Source organism: Coturnix japonica, chromosome 1 (assembly GCF_001577835.2).
Source record: "Coturnix japonica isolate 7356 chromosome 1, Coturnix japonica 2.1, whole genome shotgun sequence".
NCBI classification, from domain to species: domain Eukaryota; kingdom Metazoa; phylum Chordata; class Aves; order Galliformes; family Phasianidae; genus Coturnix; species Coturnix japonica.
In genome coordinates this window covers 108981715-109006089 of record NC_029516.1, presented here as the reverse complement: position 1 = coordinate 109006089, position 24375 = coordinate 108981715, and the positions used below count along the sequence as shown (strand labels likewise).

Genomic DNA, 24375 nt, shown 5'->3' with positions numbered 1-24375 from the left:
CATCTCTGGGCAACCTGTGCCAGTGCCACCCTTACTGTAAAAAAACCTCTTCCTTGTATCCAATCTAAATCTCCCCTCTTTTCATTTTAAACCTTTTCCCTGCATCCTATTCATAACAGACACTGCTGAAGAGTCTGCCCCCTTCTTTCTTGCAGCCCCCCTTCAGATACTGAAAGGCCACTGTCAGGTCTCCCTGGAGCCTTCTCTTCTCCAGGCTGAACTTGTTTTTGGTTTGGTTTTGCTTTTCACATCTCTTAATGTTTTTCTGTTGTAGTGAGTATGTTGTCCTTCCAGACAGGTGACTTGGTCATAAGCTGTGGAAAAACACGTCAGGGACTAGCAATATGAAACAGTGGGGCCACAGGGCTTTTCTAGGTTATCATCTTGAATGAAGTGAGTGCCAGTAGTAAACAAAATGCTGTTAGCTGCTGATGGGCATTTGATGCCCGGTGTAAAATAAGTTGATGTCCTTTATCTACTATCCGAGAGACAGGTGTGTGTATCATTGCACTGCTGGTGTAATTGATGCTGAATTACACTTGTGAGCCAAATGGAGATGATTGATGGACAATAACTCATAGAGCTTTGATGGAGGACTGTAGTTTATGAAGATTTCAAGGAAAATGGAAATATGCTTGCTGTTCTTCAAATAAATCATCTGAATCTTATCTTCCAATATGCTAAACACAGCATATTCTGTGTCAGGTGTCATCTTCCACTGTGCTTTTTCATGGCCCCCAGTGTTTTACAGCAGGATTTGTGTTGTGGATGCTGACATGGAGACAGGGGCTCTGATGTGCAAGCCTCTACTCTTGGAAGGAGTATTCTTGGTGGGGACACAAAAGGCTAGCACTGGAAATGGACCACTTCAGATATAAATATTCAGATGGAAACATGCAGGGGAATTGAACATTTTGAGTAGGAGAAATAGGCAAAATGCATTAAAACTACCTCTGAAACACTGTCCTTGAGTGCACATGGAATCCAGGTGACTGACCTGAGAGCAACATCACAGTGAGCTGCACACTTCTATGTTTTAAAAGGGAAAGCAAGATGGTGACCTGCTGGAGCAACTAGGGCAAACCTAGTAGGGATCTGAGATGAGTATAGGAGAAAAATAATGAAGCTGTGAGAGAGAATTGGAAAAGACGTCTAAACGTCTTCTTGCTGAGCGTATTGTAGAGAACATGGTAGAACCACTCATCTGGGGCATGAGTGACCAGCTGCGTCATGGTCTCTGAAGGAGTAGAACTCAGTTAAATGTTTAATTTCATGCATACAAGTGCGCAGCTGAGAAAACTTTTTGTCTAGTCATAAGTCTTTAGCTGCCCTGGGAATAGAGCCAGACCAGATTAGTAATTTTGTTTCTCGCTTACTAACCTGCTTTCCCTGATGGACTTTCTGCTACTGTGGCAGAACAAGGACCATGGCTACGCATACATTATTGAACATTTCAGTTGTTTATTAATAGATAAGTGTGTTGCACTCCCTCCAGTGCTTGCTGTCACTCTGCATTAGATGGGATGCACACTGGGGGGGATTTTATCAGCGCAGAGTCTGGGGTGAATGTGGTAGGGGCATACACACAATTGCATATATTTGTGGAGATGTCTAATAAGGAGACACGTGCACCTAGGATAAAAATGCCATTCATCTCTCCAGTCTGGCTTACGGGTGAGAAGGGCAACTCTATTAGCAAAACCCCCAACAGAAACCTTCTGTCTGGGACTACATTTGCTCCTGTTTTGTCGCTGAGAGCACAAAGCTGTTTCTTTCCCAGCCACTCTTGGAGGCAGTAGAAGGCACAGACTGGAGAACAGGAATAAAAGGAGAAGAAGAAATCACTGGCTAGAGAAGCTACACAGGAATTAAGCCTTAAACATAAAAAATACTGTGCATTTCTGTGAGGTTACTGTCTATCCTGCAGTGACAGCTTTGAAAGACTTTGGAATAACAAGTCCCAATCTGGCCACTGTCACTTATTTGACAGTTAGGGAAAGCAGTTAAAAATATGTTCAAACACCGCCAACAGTGACTGAAGGCAGCAAAGCCAAGAATGGGATTAGCAATGTGGCACTCTGCACATAAGTGCATATTGCTGAACGGTATAATCTTCTTACGTGTATAAGAATCACAGACTTCCCAGCCCTCTTGAATTGTGTCTGTTTGTTGTGCCAGTTAACCGAATACCAGGTAAATGCAAAATTCAAGAGTCTGCACATGAAAATGACATCTAAATCATACACTTTCCAATGTTTTCATCTTCCCGGATAACCGAATGCTGAAGATGGATGGGGTTTTGTCCACTTGTCCTTTTATTTTTTTCCTCCTGAATAGCTGTCATTTCCATATGTATGGAATAATTGGAGGCAGAGAGATGTCACAGTGATGCACTAAAGAAATTGTGGTCAGAACGTGCAGTGTTTCAAAGTACTGGCAAGAAGTAAAACAAAGAGTATAAAAGATCGTGGTCTTTCTGGGTAGTTTCTGCTGTCAGTGCCTTTCTGCCTGAGTTTGAAAAACTTGCAAATTGTCCGTCCGTGAGTGTAGAACAGAATAACAATTGTGCTCCTGTTGCTGCCTGCTTGAAGCCAAAGGCTTATCTTGTGTTGTTGTGTCTCCCTTCCTGCTTTCATGGGCACTTATGGCCCACATAGATACAGCTGTGCCAGCTTTGAGAAGTAATCGAGAAGGAGACCCTCTAAGAATGAGGGTCAGTCCAGTAGGCAGTGGCCACTGGGAAGACTGGAAGGGAAACACCTGCACTGAATAGTGCCCCCAGGAATGTCAGAGTACATACCCCAGGAAAGCAAGAAGGATGTAATAGAGAATGAGGGGATTCCATCCTGACACTGAACAAACACCAAAGATGCACAAGAGTGGTGAAGAAAAGGAGGCAGGGGCTCTGGCGTGGGGTTTCCTGTTTCAGTGAATTGGTTATCTCTTATCTTCTGAGAGAAGTGTGTTTAAGAAGCCCTGTCCAGACTCTGGTGCAACCTGCCTTGGCTCTCCTATGTCTTGGTGTTGCTGGGCCATGCACCAGTCTGTCTGGGGACAGAAGAATAGGGCAGGGTCTAACACAGTCCCCGTGGTGCTCTAAGGCCAAGCATCTGTCTCGTTCCCATCACCTCATGCTGTTCCCAGCACAAGGGCTTCAGAAGGAAAAGCCATCATGCTGCTTCACACCAACATGGACAGAAAGTATTGCTTGCTTCTGGTGGGAAGAGAGGATGAAGTCCTGCTCTCACTGGGGTGAACTAACCCAAAGCTGTCAGGATGCATTTCTGACTCCAGAGGTCTGAGGGACATTGTGTGCATGCACATGCTTGTGTTTATAGATCCTGGAGTTACAGTAAGGTGGTGTTGCTCTGCTGGGAAGCTGAAATGCTGAAGAGCCAGGAGCCTTATCTGCTTCACACAGACCCCTTCACACAGGCATTTCTGAATCCTTATTAAAGATGTGATGGAAACGGGGCTGATCCAAATAGCTGTCTGCAGCTCTAGGGGATGAGGTCTGAGTTAGCAGGTAGGTCAAGACCAGGAAAGATATCTGGGTGCATGCATGGGTGTAGAAAACAGATTATCCCACTTCAGAGGTGCTCCAGTCTGTCCTTCCAGGCACCAGTCCCTGCTGGTAAGCCCAGATGCTCACTGCACCATCACTGTGGTGCAGCAGACAAAGAGGGAGCCACTTGGAAAGTGCTGAGCTTGCTGATACATTGCACAGAATGTGGGACAAGTGCAGCAGAGAAGTGGCTGTAGGTTCTTATCAGCCTTACAGGCTTAAACCCCCTGGATTTTACAGCAGAGACACAAGTTCTTAGGGGAATATGCATTCGAGACATGTAGAGCTATAAATAAAATTCACATCAGACTCAGCACTTGCCTCAATGAAACATTTATGCACTAATATGCATGATGGAGTTGGATGTGTTGCTAGATTATCTAGTATTTGCCATGAACCAGTCTTGCTCAGAATTAATTTTCTTGCATGCTCTGCACACAGACTCAGAAGACAGCAACACACTGACAACCTGTGCAACCAGTGTGGAAGAGTTTGATTCAGGTGAACCCTACTGCCACTGCTGCAACTGTCTTAGGCCTATTTATGCACAGGTTTCTTGTTATAATGGCAACTATAATAAGGAAAAAATAGTAAGTTGAGAAGCAGAAGGAGCTGGAGAGGGGGGAAGGTGAACGTCTAGAGAAGCAGACGGAGCTGGGAGGGGAACCCCTGAATGTATGAAATAAATGGAGCAGAAATCTTTCTTGCTTGGCCTTTGTGGTGTTATTATTAGAACAAACACGCCTGAGTGCACTAAAGCCATGCAACCTTCAAGCATCCACGTGCAGCTCTGCTGCAGCAGGATTCTCTGTTTGCTTAGAGGACAGAAGGAGGGAGAGCGAACAAGAGGATGTGAGGACAAGAAGATTTTAAAACCGATAAATATGATCAACATTGAGAAACCAGCCATTTGGGAATCGGTGAAAATCTTCTCATGAGAGCAGCCATTAGTGTATGTCTGTTTGACATTGGTTGTCAGGAAACCAGCCAACATTAATGGATCCACAAAATGTAATGGAGAATCCATTTAAACGGTCTCTTGTCGTTCTGCCATCCCACAAGACAAAAAAACAATTACTTTAGCTCGAGAATGAAATGAACGTGATAGTTTATATGATTCACTTGTATATTCTAAATTGATCAAAGCACACACTAGAAATACATTAACAATCTTCATTTGATGCCTGAAATGCTGCTTTTCCTGTGTCTCTGCAGGATTCTTTGCTCATTCACTCTGGTGTCCAGCTGTTAATAATTTAAAGGCTGTGGCTTTACGCTTTCTGTGTCAGTTTATTTACTATGCCTATTGTGACGATGCTCAGGAGGTAGAGGTGCACGCAAGCTAGGCCTTATACAGTCAGCCTATGGTGCAAATCACTGGGAGAGAGGAAGTGCTGGCTGAAAGAGATACCATATCCCCATTTAACAGAATGGAAACGAGACCTAGCCCTGTGCCCTAAGTAAGATGTCTGGTGGCCCTAGAAGCCCACATCCTGCTCTGTCCCCTGGCAGCAATGCCTGGGGCCTATGCCCAGACAGCAGGGACAGGCTGGGTGCCTGTGCAGGAGCATGGGATTAACAGACAGAAAGGGTGAAGAGGAAGCTGGCCTGCTTTTGGCAGTCAGACACATCTAGCCTCCCGCAGGAGGGAGTGAGCCCTATCACTTGCTGGGAGGCTTTTCCTCTTCTGCCCCTTGCTGAGAGGTGGTTGCAGAGCTTCGCTGCTCTGAGGCTGGGATGAGTCCTCCAGCATCCAGCCTGGTTGCATTTGTGTGGGTTTGTTCTTGTTTGTCTCAAGGCCAGCATTGTCCTCTGCCTTACCCAGCACTTCTCATTCCCCCCGCACCGCAGGCAGAGGCCATTCATCCCCTCCCAGCATCTTTGCCAGCTCTTTTTTGCCAGCTCTTTGAAGTTTCTATTCTGATCTGCCTAGAAAATCCACTCCAGCTTTTCAATATTTTAAAGGACTGTTCGGTTCAGTGCATATTATACAACATTTCTGCTGTCGTGGTGTCAGTGGGGCATATTCCTTGGCACAGTGAGTCAGAGTTCCTGCAGGAGAAGGAGGCACACAGATGTGTGCACTCTGGAGCTGTGGCATAGGGTGCTGCACATCACTGACTGCTCTTTTCAGATTGGATATTAGGAAAAACTTCTCAGAAAGAATGGTCAGGCAGTAGAACGGGCTGCCCAGGGAGGTGGTGGACTCACTGTCCCTGGAGGTGAAACATGTAGATGTGATACTTAGGGGCATGGGTTAATGGGCAGTATTGGTAGACAGTTGGACTAAATGATCTTTGGGGTTTTTCCCAGCCTTAATGACTCTATAACTGTACGATTTGGAACCAAGCAATGTATTTGCTCATCATTTTCATACTGGTACAGCTCTGCCAGGTTTGTCTGCTCATGGCCGTGCTGCTGCTTCTGTGAATAGCAGTGCCTGTCTACCACAGTGAGCGCATAGTGGGATTGTGTTAGCTTGGTTTCATCTTCAAGTCTCACACAAAGTATGTTAATCCAACTCCCACTCAATCTTACTTGTAAAACATTGCTGCCAAAGCCAGAAGAGCTTTCTACAAGTTAAATATTGCAGTGAAATCTATTCTATTCTAATGAAATGTCTGAACAGCTCTTAAGTAGGTGAAACTTTCCGCTCACTTATTTAGTTCTGTCACAGACAACTACAAGAGCTGTCGTCTAGACAGACCTTTTCTGGGAATAGGAAGGAACCGCTTGTGTCTGCTGTTTCATTAGCCTCCAGGGTGCAGTTTGTGATTGTGAATATCACATACCCTGAGTGACAGATGGAATGGGTGGGGTGCTACTGCTTGTACTTCCCAGTTCTTGTCCCAAGATGAGTTTCACATGGATGTTATGTGGCTCCTAGGTGGGTTAGAAGCAAGCCCCTTTGTGTCTCAGTACCTTGTCTGTAAAATAGGAATAGTGCTTCCTTACCCTCAAGGGGCAAAGGAAATGTAAAATCAGCTAGTGACAGTGAAGCACTCACCTACCGACTCCCGAAGACAAGTGTGATGGCCAGGCAGGGCATCCTTCACATCTCTCCTTCCCTGTCCCTTAGGATGCTGGATGTGCTGGAGTTAGGAACATCTCCTCCAAGATCTGTCACTCTTGAAGTGTTTTCATGTAACTTTCAGAGACGGAGTTAGGAGATTTCACTCATCGAACTGAAGTTTCCCTGTCCCTCAAAAGTCTGTGTGCATTACAGCAATCCCTTCTGATAGGTGACAGCTACCGGCACTCAGCAGGACAGGCAGTTAATCTTGGGCGTTATGCATGGGAAGGCAACGAGCTAGCAACCTGTGTCAGGAGTTAGCCATGTGTAACATGATGTAGTGGCAGAGTACAGTGGCAGGGGGAGTGTGTAGACTGGAGATGCTTCTTGCTGCCTTTGCTCTAAGTGTCACTGTGGGAATGTTGTGTGGCTTCTTTGCATTTTCATTTTGGTGTCTATAGAATTAGCCAATTAGTGCATACATTCAATGTCTATATTGTATCATCGCACCTGCTTGCCTTCTTTACAGTCATCTGTGATCTGGTAAAAAGTCATTATCTAAATGCTAAGTGGCATAATGTGGTACAGCAATATGGAGAAGATAAGAATCACTGCTACTTGGTGGGATAAAGGCTGTCATAACATCCTCAGTGCTCATTCTTGGCACTGCTGTTCCAAGTGAAACCCTTTGCTTTTCAGCTAGACTGATGCATTCAGTGCTGTGAGTCTTACCTGGGGCTCTTCTCTTTTGCTACAGCCGTCTCCAACCTGGATGCAGAGAGTAAACTGAGTGTTTATTACCGGGCACCTTGGCATCAGCAAAGAAATATCTTCCTCCCCTCCACCAGACCTCCGTGTGTGGAGGAGCTGCACCACCACGCCAAGCAGCACCTGCGAGCCCTGCGCAGAGGTAGGTATTGCTACATGCATGCCCTCCAGGCAGCATGGAAGGGTTCAAGCACCACGCTTCCTTGAGAATACAGCACTTGGTTTCAGAACTAGAATGAAGAAGTTTTGGCACCTACAGAAGGCTCATGTCCTCTTTGGCTTGTTTATGATTACCGGAGGAGTTCTGAAATGAACATTTTACTCTTCCATTTTATATTCTTAAATTCAGTTGAAATAAATATTTCTGCATTGCAAGTATGAATTATTTGTTTCACTGACAAAGGATGGAGCAACTGAGTGCTTTAACAGGGCCACTATCTCCTGCTAACCACATGCTAAACAGTATCCCAGGACACATAAAATTTAACTTTCCAGGGGCTAAACCTGGAGTCCAGTAGTATTAGAGAGTTTCCACAGAATCTGAGCTGCCTGCGTGGGGCTTGTAAGCTCAATATGGGGCCTGGCGGATGGTTGTATCCTTTCTGGGTAGCAGCTGAGCACCTATAGAGAGGGAGGGGAATCCCTGCCATAAAAGTGTTTTGCTGAGTGAAACCAGTGGAAGGCAAAAGATGAGAAAAGGCTGGCTTTCTCCTGCAGTCTAACTGAGGGAAAATTCCCAACTGGAGGCAGACAGCTGTACCTTTTTTTCTGTGGCATAAGAAAGGAGAAAATCCATGCAGATCACTTTTTAAATGTTCTTCTGCAGATTCCCTTGTTGGAAAAGTTTTGCACAATGAGCCGTCATTGCCTTGCCCATGTATTGTTGTTACTGGGTTATAATAATAATTACTGGGATCTGTGAAGCATTTGTTAGCTGGATGAAATGTTCCAGTTAATTCTCACACATGAACTTTTCCACAGAGTTTAGCTCAGGACCATCCTGGAGGTGCAGTGTGTATTCAAAGCACTGCAAAGAGCAATAAAGCAGGACTGCAGTGCTCAAACAGAACAGGAGTGAGCTTTTCTCTCTGCAGCAGCTCAGCTTTGCAGTCATCCCAGCATCAGGCTGATCTCTGCCTGCCATCTGGTGGGCAGCAGAAAGCCTGACATTGGTGTGAAGGCAGTGGCCAAAAATGCCTCTTTGCTTCAAAGCAGCACTTTTGAGCAGCTGCCCATCCTGCATGTCTAAGGCAGATGTGCAGGTTTAGCAGGCAGCTTGTCATATGCTGCTCTGTTTTATTTTCTAAATAATTACACTTACCGGGACGAAATTGTAATCTTAACTTTAACCTGAATATATTTCTTGTCTCTGTTCTATTTCTTCTGTTAGAATTTTGCAATCTCTTTATTTAACCAGGAGTAATTCTAACTAAACGTTAGATCAGGAGACCAGCTACAGTTGGCTGGACCATAACTATATGCATGAGGTGAATACATCATCCCCTTCCAGCAGCACTCTGTGCAAACACTGATTATTTTTCACCTAACTTTCACCTAAAATTAGAGGTAGGAAATCCATAAGCATTCCCCCATTCACATGGAAAATTTCAGAGACTTGGAACTGATGTTCAAAGAAGAATGGATATTGTGAGCCCATAATGAAAGAAGACTCCTCTGGGCTAGGAATAGAGTGACTGTGACTTTTTCAGGATGGACTCCGCCATGCTGGGCCACAGAACTGCTGCATGATGTGAAGACAGTAAAGGAAGAACTACCTGAGGCTATGTTTCCTTCTTTCCCCTCAGAAGTTTTGTTTTCTAGGGTTAGATGCAGATGTTCACGTCTTGACATTCCAAAGCAACAGGAGCTGCAGGTTCTCACTGGGAATCAGGCTTTGCATCCCAAGCACTTAGAAGTCAGCTCATTTATCACTTGAAATTAAAGGTATAAAGTCCTCTTCAGTGTGAGTTCAGCTTCCAAGCTCAAGACGGGTGCCTAAGAGTAAGAAATCAGGCAACGGTGGTAGGAGACCCACATGGATGAGCATGGATCTCATGGAAATCTCAAATGGAAAAAGAAGATCTACAGAATATGGAAATGGGATCTGGCCACATGGGAGGAGTATAGGAACACTGTCAGAGCAGGCAAGAGTGCAACAAGAAAGTCTTAAGAAAAGGAAAGTCAAGAACAACAAGAAAGGCTTCCTTAAGTATATAAATAGCAAAAAGAACACTACAGAAAACTTGAGCCCACTGCTGAATGAGATAGGAGCCCTGGTAATAGAGGACACTGAGAAGGCAGCATTACTGAACACCTTCTTTGCTTCAGTCTTTACTGCTAAGGTGAGAGTCTAATCAAGGAGGATCTGGTCATAGGTGGTCTAGGGAAACTCAACTCACACGAGTCCATGGGCCCCAGATGGAATACAGCCATGTGTGCTGAGGGAGCTCATGGAAGCGATTGCCAGGCTGCTCTCTTTTCATCTTTGAAAGGTTGTGAAGAACGGCAGAGGTTCCTGAGGACTGGAGGAAAGGCAGTGTCACTGCAAGTCTTCAAAAAGAGCAAGAAGGACAAGCCAGGAAACTACAGGCCAGTCATCCTCACCCCCATTTCTGAGAAGGTGATGGAACAGCTTATTCAGGATACAATCTCAAAGCAAGTGGAAGAAAAGAAAGTTATCAGGAGTAGTCAGCATGGATTCACCAAAGAGAAATCATGTTTGACCAACCTGGTATCCTTCTGTGACGTGACTGTCTGGGTAGAAGATGAGAGAGCAGTGGGTGCTGTCTACCTTGACTTCACAAGGTTTTTGACATTGCCTCCCATAGCATTCTGGTAGGTAAGCTTAGGAAGCATGGGATAGATAAATCAACAGTCAGGTGGATTGAGAACTGACTGACTAGCAAAGCTCAGAGGGTTGTGATCAGTAGCATAGAGTCTAGTTGGAGGCCTCGTGTTCCCCAAGGACTGGTACAGGGTCTGATCTTGTTTAACAACATCTTCATCAGTGACTCTTTGTTGAGGATTATCAGTAGTGTTCATTGGAGAAGAGGATGAACTTCAGCTTCGGAGTTCATATCCTTCCCATAGCTCTGTTGCACAGTTAGTAGAGACGTTTATGTTTTTAGTGCTCTGAAAAACTCATGTTCTCTTTATTCTCCTCCAAAACAGAACATCGAAGCCGAGCTGATAACAGAGAGCAAAAAGTCCAAGGGCCCATCTCTGTGGTGGCTCCCCCCTTTCCTCCCTTCCCTGCAGTCTGCAGTCAAAAGAGACAAGCGATAAAGGACCGGCACTTTCTACCAGTAAGTCTTTCTTCTATGCTATAGATATCCCACACAAACGTTTTATTAGTATTGTGGGACCTAGATATGACACTGCTTAAGAAGTGCTCCCCAGGCATGTGTAAGCACAACATTGCTGGTCTTAGCAGTTCACCCATAACATGGCTCAGGTAGCAGCTTCCAGCAGCCAGCCGCAGAGTGGAAGTTTCCACTGAGAAACCTTACATTTCACATAAGGCCAGCGCACATACACACTCGTTCAGATGCTTCTCCCGAGCTCTTCATGTTCTCTGCTCCTGCCTTGGATAACACTTCCAAGTGAACTCTCCTGTCATTTTAGTAAGTGCTGTAATTTCAGTCCTGAAATTGTCATTACCAGTAGCCAAGAGCTCACGGGCTTTGAGGACCAGTGGGAGTCTTGCATGGGTGCAGAAAGGCTCAGCAGCACTCCTCTAGATAAACTAGTTTTCATGCTTCTGTGGGCAGTGGTACTTCTGTGTGTCTGGGTGCTTGACCTGCAGAAGTGCCATACTGCTACATTCTGCATTAGGCTAAGAGGTAGTGCATTCCTCAAACCTGCTGAAACTCAGTGGGTCATACATGGTTTTGTCTTGTAATTAATGCATCTGCCTGTTGCCAGCCCTCAGTGTAGGGACAGATCTGTGTGTGCAGACACAGGGATAATGGCATCTACAGAGATACCACAGCCATGAGGACATTATAGATGGAGACTGGATTGTCACCAACTGAACTTAGAAATCCAGGTACATACACCCTAATCCATTCTATTAACCACATGGAAATACTGTAATGTTAAAGGAGTCACAGTGTAAAGCACCTGCCCAGGAGCCAAAACTTGAGCTAATCAGTCTAGAGAGTTCTGTTTCTCATTTTAAAGCATGAAATGCATAATAAGGTTTCAATTAATTTGACTATTCTGACTTTTTGACTGCCTACCTGGATAATTTCAAGGACAGCATCACTATCACTGTAGGCTTTGAACTGGCTAAATTTGCAGGCCCTGTGAGTCAAATGAAAGAAGATTTTCTGATGCTAATGGACAGAATTGAAAAGGAAGACTTAAAGGAGAAACAGGCGTACATTCTTTTGCTTTGTAAGTCATCATCAAAGCTAGTGCTGTTATAGGGTCATTGAAAGGTAAGGGAGAGGTGACCCCACATCAAGGATCAGAATTAGTTACAGATAATAGTTTGGACAATATACTGAGCATAAAGCTCTCTTAGTTAGTATCAGATGGAGAACAAGTCATGTTTTTTGAAGTTGCATACTCAGTGTTGAAAAGCCTGAATCTTTTCTGTGTTTGGAACCAGTACGTTTTAGACATTGCTTCCATCTGTGTAACACAAAATAATAATAAATAGTGAGCAACCTTCTGAGTCCTGTTTTAGATGGCAGAATTAAGTCATGCTGAATGCAGATGTCTTGGCTTTATCAGCAAGGCTGCTTCTTTCTTTTCAAGAGGCGAAACGTTATGCTTTGTGCCCACCCATACTGGGGCTTATTTTGGAAGCCAACCAGATTTGATGGTCCCTGAAGGAGTAACAAACAAGTGCTGACTTGGAGGTTGTAGTCCCATGGGTTTCAAGGCATCTGGAAATGTTCTACTTTGAGAAATGCAAATATTCCAAAGCCGGAATATTTCAGAGTGCTTTGACTCACTTCTTAGACAACTTCTTGTTCACAGGGCAACTTTAGACAGAATAAGGCAAGATGGAACTTCACGTGAATCAGAGCACGTGAATGCTCTGTCTGGGAGAAGGTCGATCAGAGATTTTTACAAGATACTGCAACAATGAATAACTAATTGATATTGTGCCAACCCTTATGACTTAATGATATCATTACAAGAGAAAATTGAGTGTGCTGTTATTGGCTAACTTGCCCTTTTCAGCATAAGCTTTTTGGCATCTGCAAATGCGTATATGCTTCAGGGGCTGCTGGAAGTGTTTGATATCTGATGCCAGTTGATTGTATCATCTGTTCGTCAATGAACTAAAGATGTTTAAGTCCCACAGGGATTCTTACGTGTGGCACAGCAGTCTATTCTGTATTCTACTTTTCTGATGCATTGGGAGATGTTGGTAAAAGAACTGCTAAATGAGAGGAGTGTAGAAACCCCTTTCTATGTTTCTTAGAAATTAGGAATGTGGTCAACAAGGAGCTGGGAATTTTTTAAGCTACAGAGTTTGACTTTTCCAAACTGTGCATCTGCATTAAACGTGTACACTGAAGCACTGAAGTAAGTGGCTTGACTTTGAGTAATGTTCATTTACCACTGTGAGAACTGTGAGATCTATCAGTACTAAAAGCTACTGAGTAACAGATTGTCCATGTCTGAGACCAGCTGAGGTTTCCAAATTGGTATATTTTGTCATCTCTTTTTATTGCTGCCAATTAAGCAGCAGCGTGCTTTGCCAAAGATCTTGCATATTCCTTAGTAAAGTTAGAGAATATTAGCTTTACCTGGTGAAGATTCACTTTTAAGCATAGCTAGCTGTTTTTGTCTGTAGGAAGGTGCCAAAGTCAGTCCCACAAATTCCAAGAAAGACCAAATGAATTAAAAGTCCAAAAGTGACTGATGATGGCAGGTAAAGGGGTCTGGAAGGTCATTTTGAACTGCTCCACCATAAGATGAGGTTGTCATGAAGCAGCAGAGGACTAGAAACAATAGTGTTCTAGGATTTTTTTTTGTGCCCCAGGATCTTCTGTGTCACTGGCAGGATGTGTTTACAGTTTGTTTTATTGTAGCCTATTCTTGTTAGGGGAACTGCTCTGACTTCTCCGATGAAAGATCCACTTAGGCCAGACACCAAAAGGGGACCCTTCAGAAAGGTGTGTAAGAAAGGGGCACGATTTATGCCACTTCTTGTCCCATGATATATTCTGGCAGTTTCGTGCAGAAATTGATTAGAGAGCTGCTGAGCCAGAGATGAAACACAGAATAAGAGCCACCAAGGAACAACAGGTCTGCATTGATTTTGAGATTTGTTTAATCCCTTTTCATATTTACACCTTTGGCCTCAACAGCATTGCTGTGACAGTGACTTTAACAATCAGTACGAAAATATATCTTTTCTTTGTTTCTAACTCGATGCCTCATAATTCCATTGCATCCCTACTAATTTTTAGAGTATGAGAAACAGTGAACACTGTCTCCCTTCTTACTTTCTCCATGCCCCTCCTGTTTTTTTCAGGCATGATTTTACTTCCCTATTCATTCCAGGCATTCATTTTTCAAGTTAAAAACCCCTGACTTGATTAGTCTCACTCCACACAGAGCAGTGGTACCAGACAAATTTGTAAGCATCATTCATTCAGGCGTTTTTGCCAATGGGGGGGCGGGTGGAAAAAAAAAAGAGGAAAGTACAATGAAGGTACAGACTTAGGAAAATGAGGGAAATATTCCTTACGCACGTTCCCATGACAACCCTGCCTGTAGTGCTGCAGAGTGTGAAGATGCTGTGTCATTCCAGCTGCATTTCAGACTCTCTTTCATATTCTCCACAGTTTGTTTTTTTTTTTTTTTCCTTTCTCTGTTTTCACTAAGCGTGTCTCCAAAATCTCAGTATTCCAAATCAGAGTGCAGCTGCTATGGGACCACAATTTCTCCAACCCCCTGTGGCACAGCTGATACAATAAAATAAGGAAGATCAAGCAAGGAACCTGTAGTGTTTGGGAATTCACACTTACACTTGCACAAGGTGCAGTGTCATTTTGTTCATAATTGCACTTTGAGCAGAAATCTGAAGACAAGAAGCAGGAGGTCGTCTTCTAGTCAGGTTTGGCCTCTCCCTGAGACATCAGCTAGACCAAATGAGAAAAGAAAATGACACACGGGATAATTTATTCCATCGCTTTGCCATATAAAAATAATACCTGTGGTCTGCCTTAGGATGCTCTGTGCAGCACACAACTGCATGTACAAACTTTCACACACTTCTTGTGCTGAAGCTCTATGAAGCCTCAATAAAAAATATCAGAGTTAAGAGCCAGGCACAAGTTGCGCTACATAATTTCAGTGTGCAAATCCTGCCTGTAGCTGTTAGAAATGAAAACCGCTAGACTCCTCTACTCAGCTCTTGTGAGGCCTCATCTGGAGTACAGTGTCCAGGCCTTGTGGCATCCATCCCTGGAGGCATTCAAGGCCAGGCTGGATGTGGCTCTGGGCAGCCTGGTCTGGTGGTTGACGACCCTGCACAGAGAAGGGGGTTGAAACTATGTGTTCATTGTGATCCTTTTCAACTCAGGCCATTCTATGATTCTATGACCTTATTCATCAGAATGAACTTGCATAGCCCTGTTTGTGCAATGAGTGTAATACCTACTACCCTGTATGGTACGATTATTGTTTTGTACATACATCTGCTGGGATGCCATGTGTGGCATGACTTCTGTCAGAAAGCACATCTTATTTTTGTCATTACCTTGTCAAAACATTGGAGCGGCGCATTAATCATTAACAGATTGTCAGTGCTTTAACAGATCACATTTTGTGGAGCTTCAAAATAAAATGAAACACCCACAAGCAGATAAAACAAAAACTGAGGAAAATGAATCATAGGGAAATGCCAAGAGCAGGCAGGTGAGCGGAGTTGTGTTTTGCAGCAAAAAATAGCACAGTCATTTCTTGTTTTCAGCTGACTGCCTAACAAAGATGCTCTGTAGGTACGAATGTTAATTTCTAATTGAGCAGCTGGCTTTGCTCCGAAAGCACTGGAAAGCTGCTAATCTTTTATTAGCATTTCTTCTCCTTTTATCAGGCCTTTAATTTTTCCAACATATAAATCAGCACCGTTTCCTTGAGCTCCTTTGAGTCGTGTAAGCAGCAGGCTTTCTGTTCTGCAGGAGAGAAAGGGAAAAAGGGAGGGAGGGAGCTTGCACCAGGGTCCACAGAAGGAACTGGGAGCAGCCTCATGTGAATGTGGGACTGAACAGCAGTTCCCATTTTCTCTGCCCTTGCCAGTATGGGAATGGCTGCTTTCAGATGTGAAGTCTAGACGTACTGCTAATGAGTACATTTGATTTCTGTGCTCACTTAGGTTGTAAGCATCCTGCATGCATTTTGTCCGCTGCTGGAACTGAACCATATGTGAAGCTTGGCAGCACTGAAGCTGTATTCTAATACACTGCCCACTTTATTCATCCTAGGAAGGCAGTATGCACCACTCAGTGCTATAGAAGCTGGAGGTCATAAATAATATTGATCCCTTATGCTTGTTGTTGGCTGTTACTTATGGAAAGCAGAAGTAAGAAATTATCCTTAGGGGAACAGAGCAGTGCTGTCAGCCACCCAGGTTTTGCCTTCACCTCCAGCACCAGGCACTGCTGCTGCATGGGCTGTGACTCAGCTGCCAGCATTTCCTAAAGAGAACACACTGCCTACATGGTCACAGCAGTGCTGAGGGGGCGGGGAAGGAATTACCTCAGCCACAACTGAATTAGAGAAGCCTGCTGAGGATAAATGCGTACGGCTCTTGACAAGACTTTTGCATTCTCACAACAGCTTTATTATCTGAACAGAAAATAGCCTTTTTTTCCAGATTTTATACTTTTCACTCCACCACTGTGCAGTGCCCAAAATGTCCTGTGCACTAACTTTGAAATCCCAGTACGTCCTATAACACTGTCACTATCAGGCAGGCCAGGTACATGATCTAACACACACAGTGCTTCCTACAGCAGTCTTCCTTTTTATCTTGAAGATCCTGAAGAACATCTTGAAGTGGCACCTCAAGGCTTTGGAAGATGTAAAGCAAGTGGAATAAAGTGGCATTTTTGTGTGGAATTGGCCCATTCTTTTCCTCCTCCTGATCCCAGCTGTGGAGGAAGAAATAGGACAGACCCATAAATTACCAGGCTGGTGTGTTTGTGACTGCTAAATTGTTTCTTTGCCACTGCCCTAATGGTATGTAAGGTTTTAATTAGCTAAAAGGGCAATTCATGTGTCCCAGCTTAGGTATCCACAAGTAAAGCTGGGCTCCTCTTAAAAGCAGTGGGACAAATGTTTGTGAGTGATGCATCTGATCCCAAGTGCTGAGGGAAGGTTAAGCTGAACTGCTCTGCAGCAGTGCTGCTTTCTGTTTCCCTATAGGGAAAGCATGACGGTGATCTCAGACCTGGACATCTTCATGATTTTGTTGCAGTGCACAGAAAACAAAGACTTTCACACTGAAGAGATGGAGAGCAGTGAGAAATCAGATCACGTGTATATGAAACCAAGATTTTTACTGCAAAGCAGTTTCAGGAGCACACTGTCACCTCTGCAACTGCATGATGGGATAGCTCAGAAAATAGAGATGCTCACATTTGTCAGTGACTGAAGAATAAATCCCTATTCAAACAATTACACACCAGTTTGGTTTCAAAGCAATCTTAGCCCATTAAAGAAAAAATGCCTATTTAAAGTATTCTGGCTTTGTGTTTAACAGATTGATTATCACCATTGCTGTTTGCCAAGCACACCCACACAAAAGAAATTCACTTTGAAAACTGCCTAATGGCAGATTTGCCCATCAGACCAGAACAGCTTTGGGTGTATAATAATAATTTCTTGCTTAATTATGTGTTCACTCAAGACATTTAGAGATATTCTGGTCTTGTGAGTGAATGAGAACATTTGAGGAGAAGCAGTTTGCTCCCTCCCCAAGCACAGAGGCATTGAAACACCGAGGCTATTGCATGGCACTGTGCTCAGCAGCCTGGCGGTGGGCAGCATGCAGTGTCAGTCAGTAGGTAGGTGACCTTAAGACCACTTGGTCAGATCACAGTGGGAGGTCACAGCACTGTGATGGCAGGAGATGGAAATTTTGTTGCCCAGTTCAGTCCCTCATGGTGTTTTTCTTGTTCCTGTGGCTGGAAGAAGGGACAGTAGTAAGTCAGCCTTTGCCTTTCCCATTTTTGATGTTTCTCCATGTAAAGTCTCCATCACAGAAGTTTGCCCTGCAGTGCTTAAGAGACCTGAGTCTTCAGCACATCAGGGCAAGTCCGCGGGTATGCGTAACCAGGAGGTGTTGGAGGAGTCAGGAAGGCAGAGGAACGTACAGGAAAGTAGAAAAGCCCTGCATGAACGGGACACAGATTGTCAAGCATTGTTTGTATCTGCTGTAGCCTGTAGCTACCCTCTCTAAGGCCAAAGTCAAGCTCCTGCTGCTTCTACCACAGTGGTTTGCCCTTAGCAGCCTGTGGAGCAGGACATCCCTATTCATTTCCTCCTTTACGTGTGCTCAGTGGGGCTCTTCTGGGCCCTTATGGTACTTGTGTAAGATGTAAAAGATTTTCATATTCTGAACTCTTGTCACCTTAGCAATGCTGATCTCCATTCATCTCAGCTCTCCCCAGAGAGCTCTGACACCCTCCAAGGGGAAGGTGAATTTCAGAACATGACCCTGTTAGCTGTGGTAAAAAAGCAGGTAACTTAAAGCAGGTAACTGGAAACTCAGCTGAAAGATCAAGGAAAAAAAAATCTTGTGAATCTGAAGAGCAAATTTGGCTAGTTGATGTATTCAATATCCGCACACCTTTTCTTGCTCAAGCAAAAGTGTTCATCCCACAATAAGGGCTTGTTCCCAACTTAGGAGAAATGGTTTTGCAGAGGTCTGGAGGACCTGCTGGAAATGTCTGCTGGAAACAGTCCTCTTTTGATTTTCTCTTTCTGCTCTGCTATAGAACTTATGGGCCACACATTTGGAAGCTTCACTTGGCTTTAGTCACACACACAGGACTGGGGTAAAGCGACAGGTGTTAGAATCTATCAAGGAGATAGGATGAGTCACACAGTTTACAGAAGACTTTGGTAAACAATGTATTTGTTAAATCATCCTCAGGACCAGCGTTATTTATATCCATAGCTTATAAATACCTCAGGCAAGAAAAATTCCTGATACTACAAAATAGATCATTTGTAGTATAATTGGAGAAGTGCTTTACACTGCTCCAGCTTCAGGCAGTACACAGTTCGAGTTCCCGGGATCAATACAAGGCATTCTTAGGGCAATTTAAGTATGTCTGTGCAAGGAGTTTGAACCAATTTCACTACAGTTTCATCTGATCCAAGTAAGTGAAATCAGCGTAGTCTTCACATGGATCCAAACAACTCCGTAGGCATAACTGAATGAGGTGGGGCTCATTTGTGGAGTAGCGAGCTGGAAATGGAGGTGGAAATGTCAGGGCGTTTTTTGCCTCTGACACTAGTTTAACCCAGACAAAAATAATGTGCTTTTACCAGAAACGCTCTGTGCATGTTTTTAATTTGATTTTTTTTCTTTCTTTTTTACGTTTCACACTTATAGTTTAACAGCACCCGTTCGCCCTCCCCAGTTGAGTGTTGCCACATGACCCCATGGAGTAGAAAGGTACTGGAAAAACAAGCAATCCTCTGCTGACAGCCCTGTCTCACTCACTCTTCTCCCTTCCAGATCCTCACCCTGCCTCTTGCTTGCTTTTCACTCGCTAACTCTACCGCTCTAAAAGATACCTCTTCTGTTTCTCATGTCAGTAGGGCACAATAACAACAGCTTTTCCCCTCCTTCATTCTTCACCTCAGAACGATTTCAGGACCTTGTGGCCTCAAAGCCACCTCTTGTATTCAGTTGCCCCATTAAAGACCTGGACCAAGGCAGAGCCCGTATCATTAGTGACTGCATTTCCTTTTCTCGCAGTGTTATTGACCAACTGCCCATTTTCTCTTTATTATTATTATTGTTGTTGTTATTATTATTATTATTATTATTATTATTATTATTATTATTTCCCAACAGTAAGGGCTCCTTGGTGCAGCACCAGGGCATTTTCTCCCTGGGCACCCTGCGATGCTGCCCTGTGCTAAGGAGGAGCTCTGGCAGCGGGAGCTGGTGGTGGGGTCACCTCACCCGCTTTGTCCCCGCTCCATTGTTATCCTGGCAGAGCCGGCAGCCAGTGCTGCCTCCGTGTCTGCTGTGTGTGGGCAGCCTTTGGGGTTTTGTGGGCTTTTATTTTTTTTCTTTTTTTTTTTTTTTTTTTTTTTTTTTGCATGCATCAAACTTTTGGGGAGGGGGGAGTTACCTAGGAAACAAAGTCCTTTGTGCTGGAAGTTTATATGAGCCATTCACGTCTGCTGGGGATCGGCACAAAAGCTGCAGAGAGAAAGAAGGCTGTGATGTTTTCCTAAAACCCAACGTGGGAAAGCTGGGCTTTCCGCGGGCGGGAGGAGGACCCGGGGGTGCTGTCAGGGGGTAAGGTCAGCCAGGTAAGTGAGTGTCCTCCCGCACCCTGCCTTAGGTTATGGAATGCTTTTGGGGCTGCTGTCTGGAGCCGGAGGCAGCTCGTTCCTTGGACTGTATGTGGAGCCAGGGAGGGAAGGCAGCACTACAAAGGCAGTGTCATCCTGCTGCCTGCTGGACATTGTCAGGTTGGGGAGCGCAGCGTTTTGTCTTCGCCAAAAATCACCACAAACTGGAGAGTGAAGCACAAACTGAAGTCATAAGGGAGAAGCTGGGTAGGCAGCAGCTGGGGATGCAGGAGAAGGGCAGCTGAGGAGGCTTTGCTCTTCATACAGAAAGAAGAGGCAGAGTCACTTCCCAGGCTGGGGGAAGAATTGTCACGGCTCCTGGAAGTATTCTCATGGAGAAAGGGGAGGGGGGGGGGGGGGAAATTGGGCAGAAAAAGGTGAGTGTTTCTCCCATGTATTCCTCCAAAACAATGTCTTTTTTATTATGATTTTTTACAAAGCAAATCCAAAACAGGTTTGTAGCTAGTGCCACATAACAGTGTGATTAATCTGTCTGTTGTAGGCAGCGTTACAGCAACTTTGCAGGACAAGGTGCTGCTGAGGGACTTGTTATTGCTTCAGAAAGAGAACAAAGCATCTGTGTCGCTTCCATACAGTTTACTTTCCTCTCTGTTTCTTTACATTCTGTATCTAGTGCTTCTCTTAGCACTCTGTAAAAATGTGCATGGTTTCTAAACAACACTTTGAATTTCTTCTGGTGGCAGCCCATCTCCTTTGGCCGGTGTCCTCCTGACCTTGGTGCCGCTAACACCTGCCGCTTTCCACTGGATTTCTGTAACTTATTTTCTGCTTGTGCCCATAGTTTGTAAAAATGAATTGCGAGTGATTTCTTGGAGCAAGGATGGTTCTCTATTAAGGCATTGGGCCTTCCGGTGCCTGTCCTCAAACAAATGTGTACAAATGGCTGGTCCTCATGGGCAGCCAGCAGAGCAGTGCATTCAAAAGGGTGCACGAGGTATCTGTCTTCTGTGAATGGTGTGTGATTTCAGCCTGTACAGTGTGACTTACTGAGAGCAGCTTGCCATTGCAGCCTGTAAGTGATTGCTGATCTGTGTGCCTGCTTTGTTTCAACAGTAGCCTCATGTGCCTGAGCGGTAGACACTGATTTTGAATGTATTCATTTGCAGTCCCATCCACCAGAGGACGAAGATACAGATGTCATGTTAGGGCAGAGGCCGAAAAATCCAATACATAATATCCCTTCTACACTGGATAAACAAACCAATTGGAGTAAAGCACTACCTCTCCCAACTCCAGAGGAGAAAATGAAACAAGATGCCCAAGTGATTTCTTCTTGCATTATCCCCATCAATGTCACTGGTACAAATCTCTTCTATTTCTTTTTGTATTTATTGCATGGTTCAAGGGAGGTCAAATACTTATTCTGTTTAACTTGTTTGAAGTCACTGGATTTTACAGTCTGTGGGCAAAGACCTAGCCTGAGGGTTAGTTGCTGGAGGACAGTGGGCTAAATCCATCCTACATGCATGTCTGCTGAAGTCACTGAAGCTGCATCTAGGATTAATTTGGCCTGTACTTTGTGAGTCATGCTGTACAGTGTAATGTAACACTGGTTCCCTGCATAAACAGTGTACTTTTGTTGTGTATATAACCTGCAGCCTGTATTCACAAAGACCTCAAATAGCTTTCTGAATGTAGCTAACTGAAATAATGCAGAAAGCCACAGAAATTAATCATATGATTATCATGTGTAGCAGAAGAGAAACTAGAGGATGTAGGCTACTACTTGCAGTGCTTTAAACATGCAAGTCATGACTGTGTAGCATGTAAACCATCACTCAGAGATCTCTTTACATGCAGCTATGCTGAAGGTATAGTAATGGTAAATTTTCTTGTATTTATGTAATATTTTGATGCATTTTACTAGATTTATTTGAAGAAGAATATGTTTATGTAAGCACCAGCTTTATCATTGACTAAATGTGATAGATGACTTGTTTCCAGAATCAAAAATCAGGTTTTTTTTCTCTTTCTCTTTTTCTCTTTCTCTCCTTCCAGAGGGCTATGGTAAAAATAAGGTTTATCTGAATTTTCCTCAATTATTAATTTGCACCAAGTTTTGATTAATGTAAGAGCAGAAAGTGGGCTGACTTTTCCTCGCTTACAGACTTTTAAATAAGCAATCAGGAAGAAAAGCAGGGAGCTTTCAGCTAGCCTCAGACAGCATACTGATATTTCATAGTGTTTTTCCAGAAGCTGGGGTATGGCGGGGAAGTCATATCACTTTGCTCCCGCTTGTGTCTGTCCATGGCTCCCAACCTTCCTGCAGGACAGGCTGCCCAGTCACCTATGGTGCCAGGAGGGCTGCACGCCCCAGCATGGCCCCAGTTCCAGCCGAGGGGCTTGGGTCTGGCTGCTTGCTATACAGCCTTCTGGTGGCATCTGTCCTGCACTGCCATGTGCCAGGTGATTCCTGTTGGTGACGGCAATGCACTCCTGGTCCCCTTCTGTCCTGGGCAGTGAAGATGTCTGTGAGCTCTGCTGTCCAGGGAGGTGGCAGCCAGGAGCCACAGAGGGAAGCTGAGGGGACAGCATAGGGTCAGGCCACCTGCCAGCAGAGCAACCTGAGTGGGCTGTGTGGTATAGGCTGGGCACTCCCAATGGACATCCCTGAAGAAAGAAGTAAGTGTTGTGGTACGTTTCCACAATGCATTAGTGTGACGCTCCTCATATGTAGCACATAGGACCCTCAGTATGTAAGCTTTTCAGCAACACTATTGTCACTCAATGCAGTTCAGAGGAGAAATACAGCAGTAGACCAATGGGACCAATGTTAACTTTTCCAGTAATAGAAATTTTTGCCTAGACTCCACCTGCCATACATTGGAACCAAATTTCCTGATCAGTTTTACAGATCAAGAATGGTATGTAATCTTCTGGATGTTTATGTGTATCATTCTCATTAGCACTAATGGGAATAATTTGTATGCATCACGGGGAGGACGTACCCTCTTTCACTTTCCTCTTGGAGATGACCCGTGCATCTGGCACACAGAGCATGTTCAGCTAACTCACAATTGCTGGAAGCCCAGCAATGGTTCTGATTGATTTTTCATTTCAAAGACTTTGCTTTCATTTCTGTTTTGTTCTTTAAGCTTCTCCCAACCCCAAGAAGTGTTCACTTTTTAAAAATGACCGTTGTTGGAGTTTATGGCACTTTCCTTCCATATTAAAGAAAGTTCTTCCTCTCCTTATTTCAGGGACATTGGTGGTTACGGGACATCTGTCTGAAGCCTCTTTTTCACTGTAGTAGATTTCAAGAAGAACTTTTACAAGAAAGTTACTTTTTAACGTTTTACATTGTTATGTAGTGTAATATGTATGTGTACGTCTGTGTATAATTATGTTTCATATAATTATACGCTATTAAAATGGTTTTTATCAGATTTTTATTTTTTTAATTTGTTTTCTTTGATTTGTTTGTTTTTCCTAAGATTACAAACCACTGTACCAGTGATCCTGATGTTAGAGTTTTTATGGACCTGGCGCATTTTTTCTCCCCCATCCCACGTCAGCTTCAGATTGCAGGAGCATACAGCCATGCAAAGAGCCAGTACAGGCAGATGCAGGCCTTTTGGCGAGCCTCCTTTTAACTTTACGTTGACCACAGTGTAAAGAGCAAAGTGAAAGAGACTTTTCTGTGGTAGTGCCATGGAAACATAAAGAAAATGAGGAATTCTTGCCTGTTCTGCGTGACCATGGTTATAAATAGATGTGCATGTGAACCTAGGCTCCTAAATCCACATTTAGGACCTTGAATGTGTGAGCTGATTCCCTGAGCAGACTCCCACGTGTCCTGCTGAGTGCAGAGCACTTGGAAAAGTCAGACCACGTACTGGTGCACAACAATATCTGCTGCCCATTTATTTTATTCTTGGCTATGTGAAAAAAAGAGTGTTTTCTAAACTTGTACATGGAGTTGGCCCTCTTTTAGCTGTCTTCTTTTTTCCAAAATGTTAGGCCCTTTGGCATATCAGTCTCCTAAGAAGCCCTCAGCTACTACAACATGACGTTAAAATCTATATTGTTGTCTTATGCTTAGTTGCTTAAAGTAAGTCAGGCTTTAGTTAGATAGATTACTCCTTGCTGACTAGTTACCGCCATTGTCCCTATGACAGATGAGTAAATAGTTATAAGAAAGATGTCCTGCTACCAAGAGCTCTCAAATTTACTTTCCTTTCTGATTTTCTTTTCTTTTTTTTCTTCTTTTTTTTTTTTTATTTTTTTTTTTTTTTTTCCTCCTTCACTCCTTCTGTTACTTCTGGCACACTAGGCTGCTGAGGGGGAGCTGGAATTAGATATAAAACTGTGATACACTGTAATATAATTTACATAAGAGCTACATAAGGGCTCCCTTATGTTTATTCACAGGCTTAATCCAAGCTCACATACTTCCACTGTGTTCCAGCCATGAAATTTTGTTTACTATTTCTAAAGG

At 44.0% G+C, this 24375-nt stretch overlaps 1 protein-coding gene across 3 annotated transcripts in view; it reads left to right on the top strand.

The window, feature by feature from the left end:
- NHS (NHS actin remodeling regulator) overlaps nt 1–24375 on the top strand; it is a 236338-nt gene that overhangs the window by 201908 nt on the left and 10055 nt on the right. For 2 of the 3 annotated variants that reach the window (XM_015885999.2, XM_015885992.2), the window contains exons 2-5: nt 7336–7488; nt 10518–10651; nt 18940–19002; nt 21044–21236. In XM_015885999.2, coding sequence (XP_015741485.1) covers nt 7336–7488; nt 10518–10651; nt 18940–19002; nt 21044–21236 — 543 coding nt within the window. The remainder of the gene's footprint in view (nt 1–7335; nt 7489–10517; nt 10652–18939; nt 19003–21043; nt 21237–24375) is intronic. The other variant, XM_015885997.2, reaches the window with a different exon arrangement.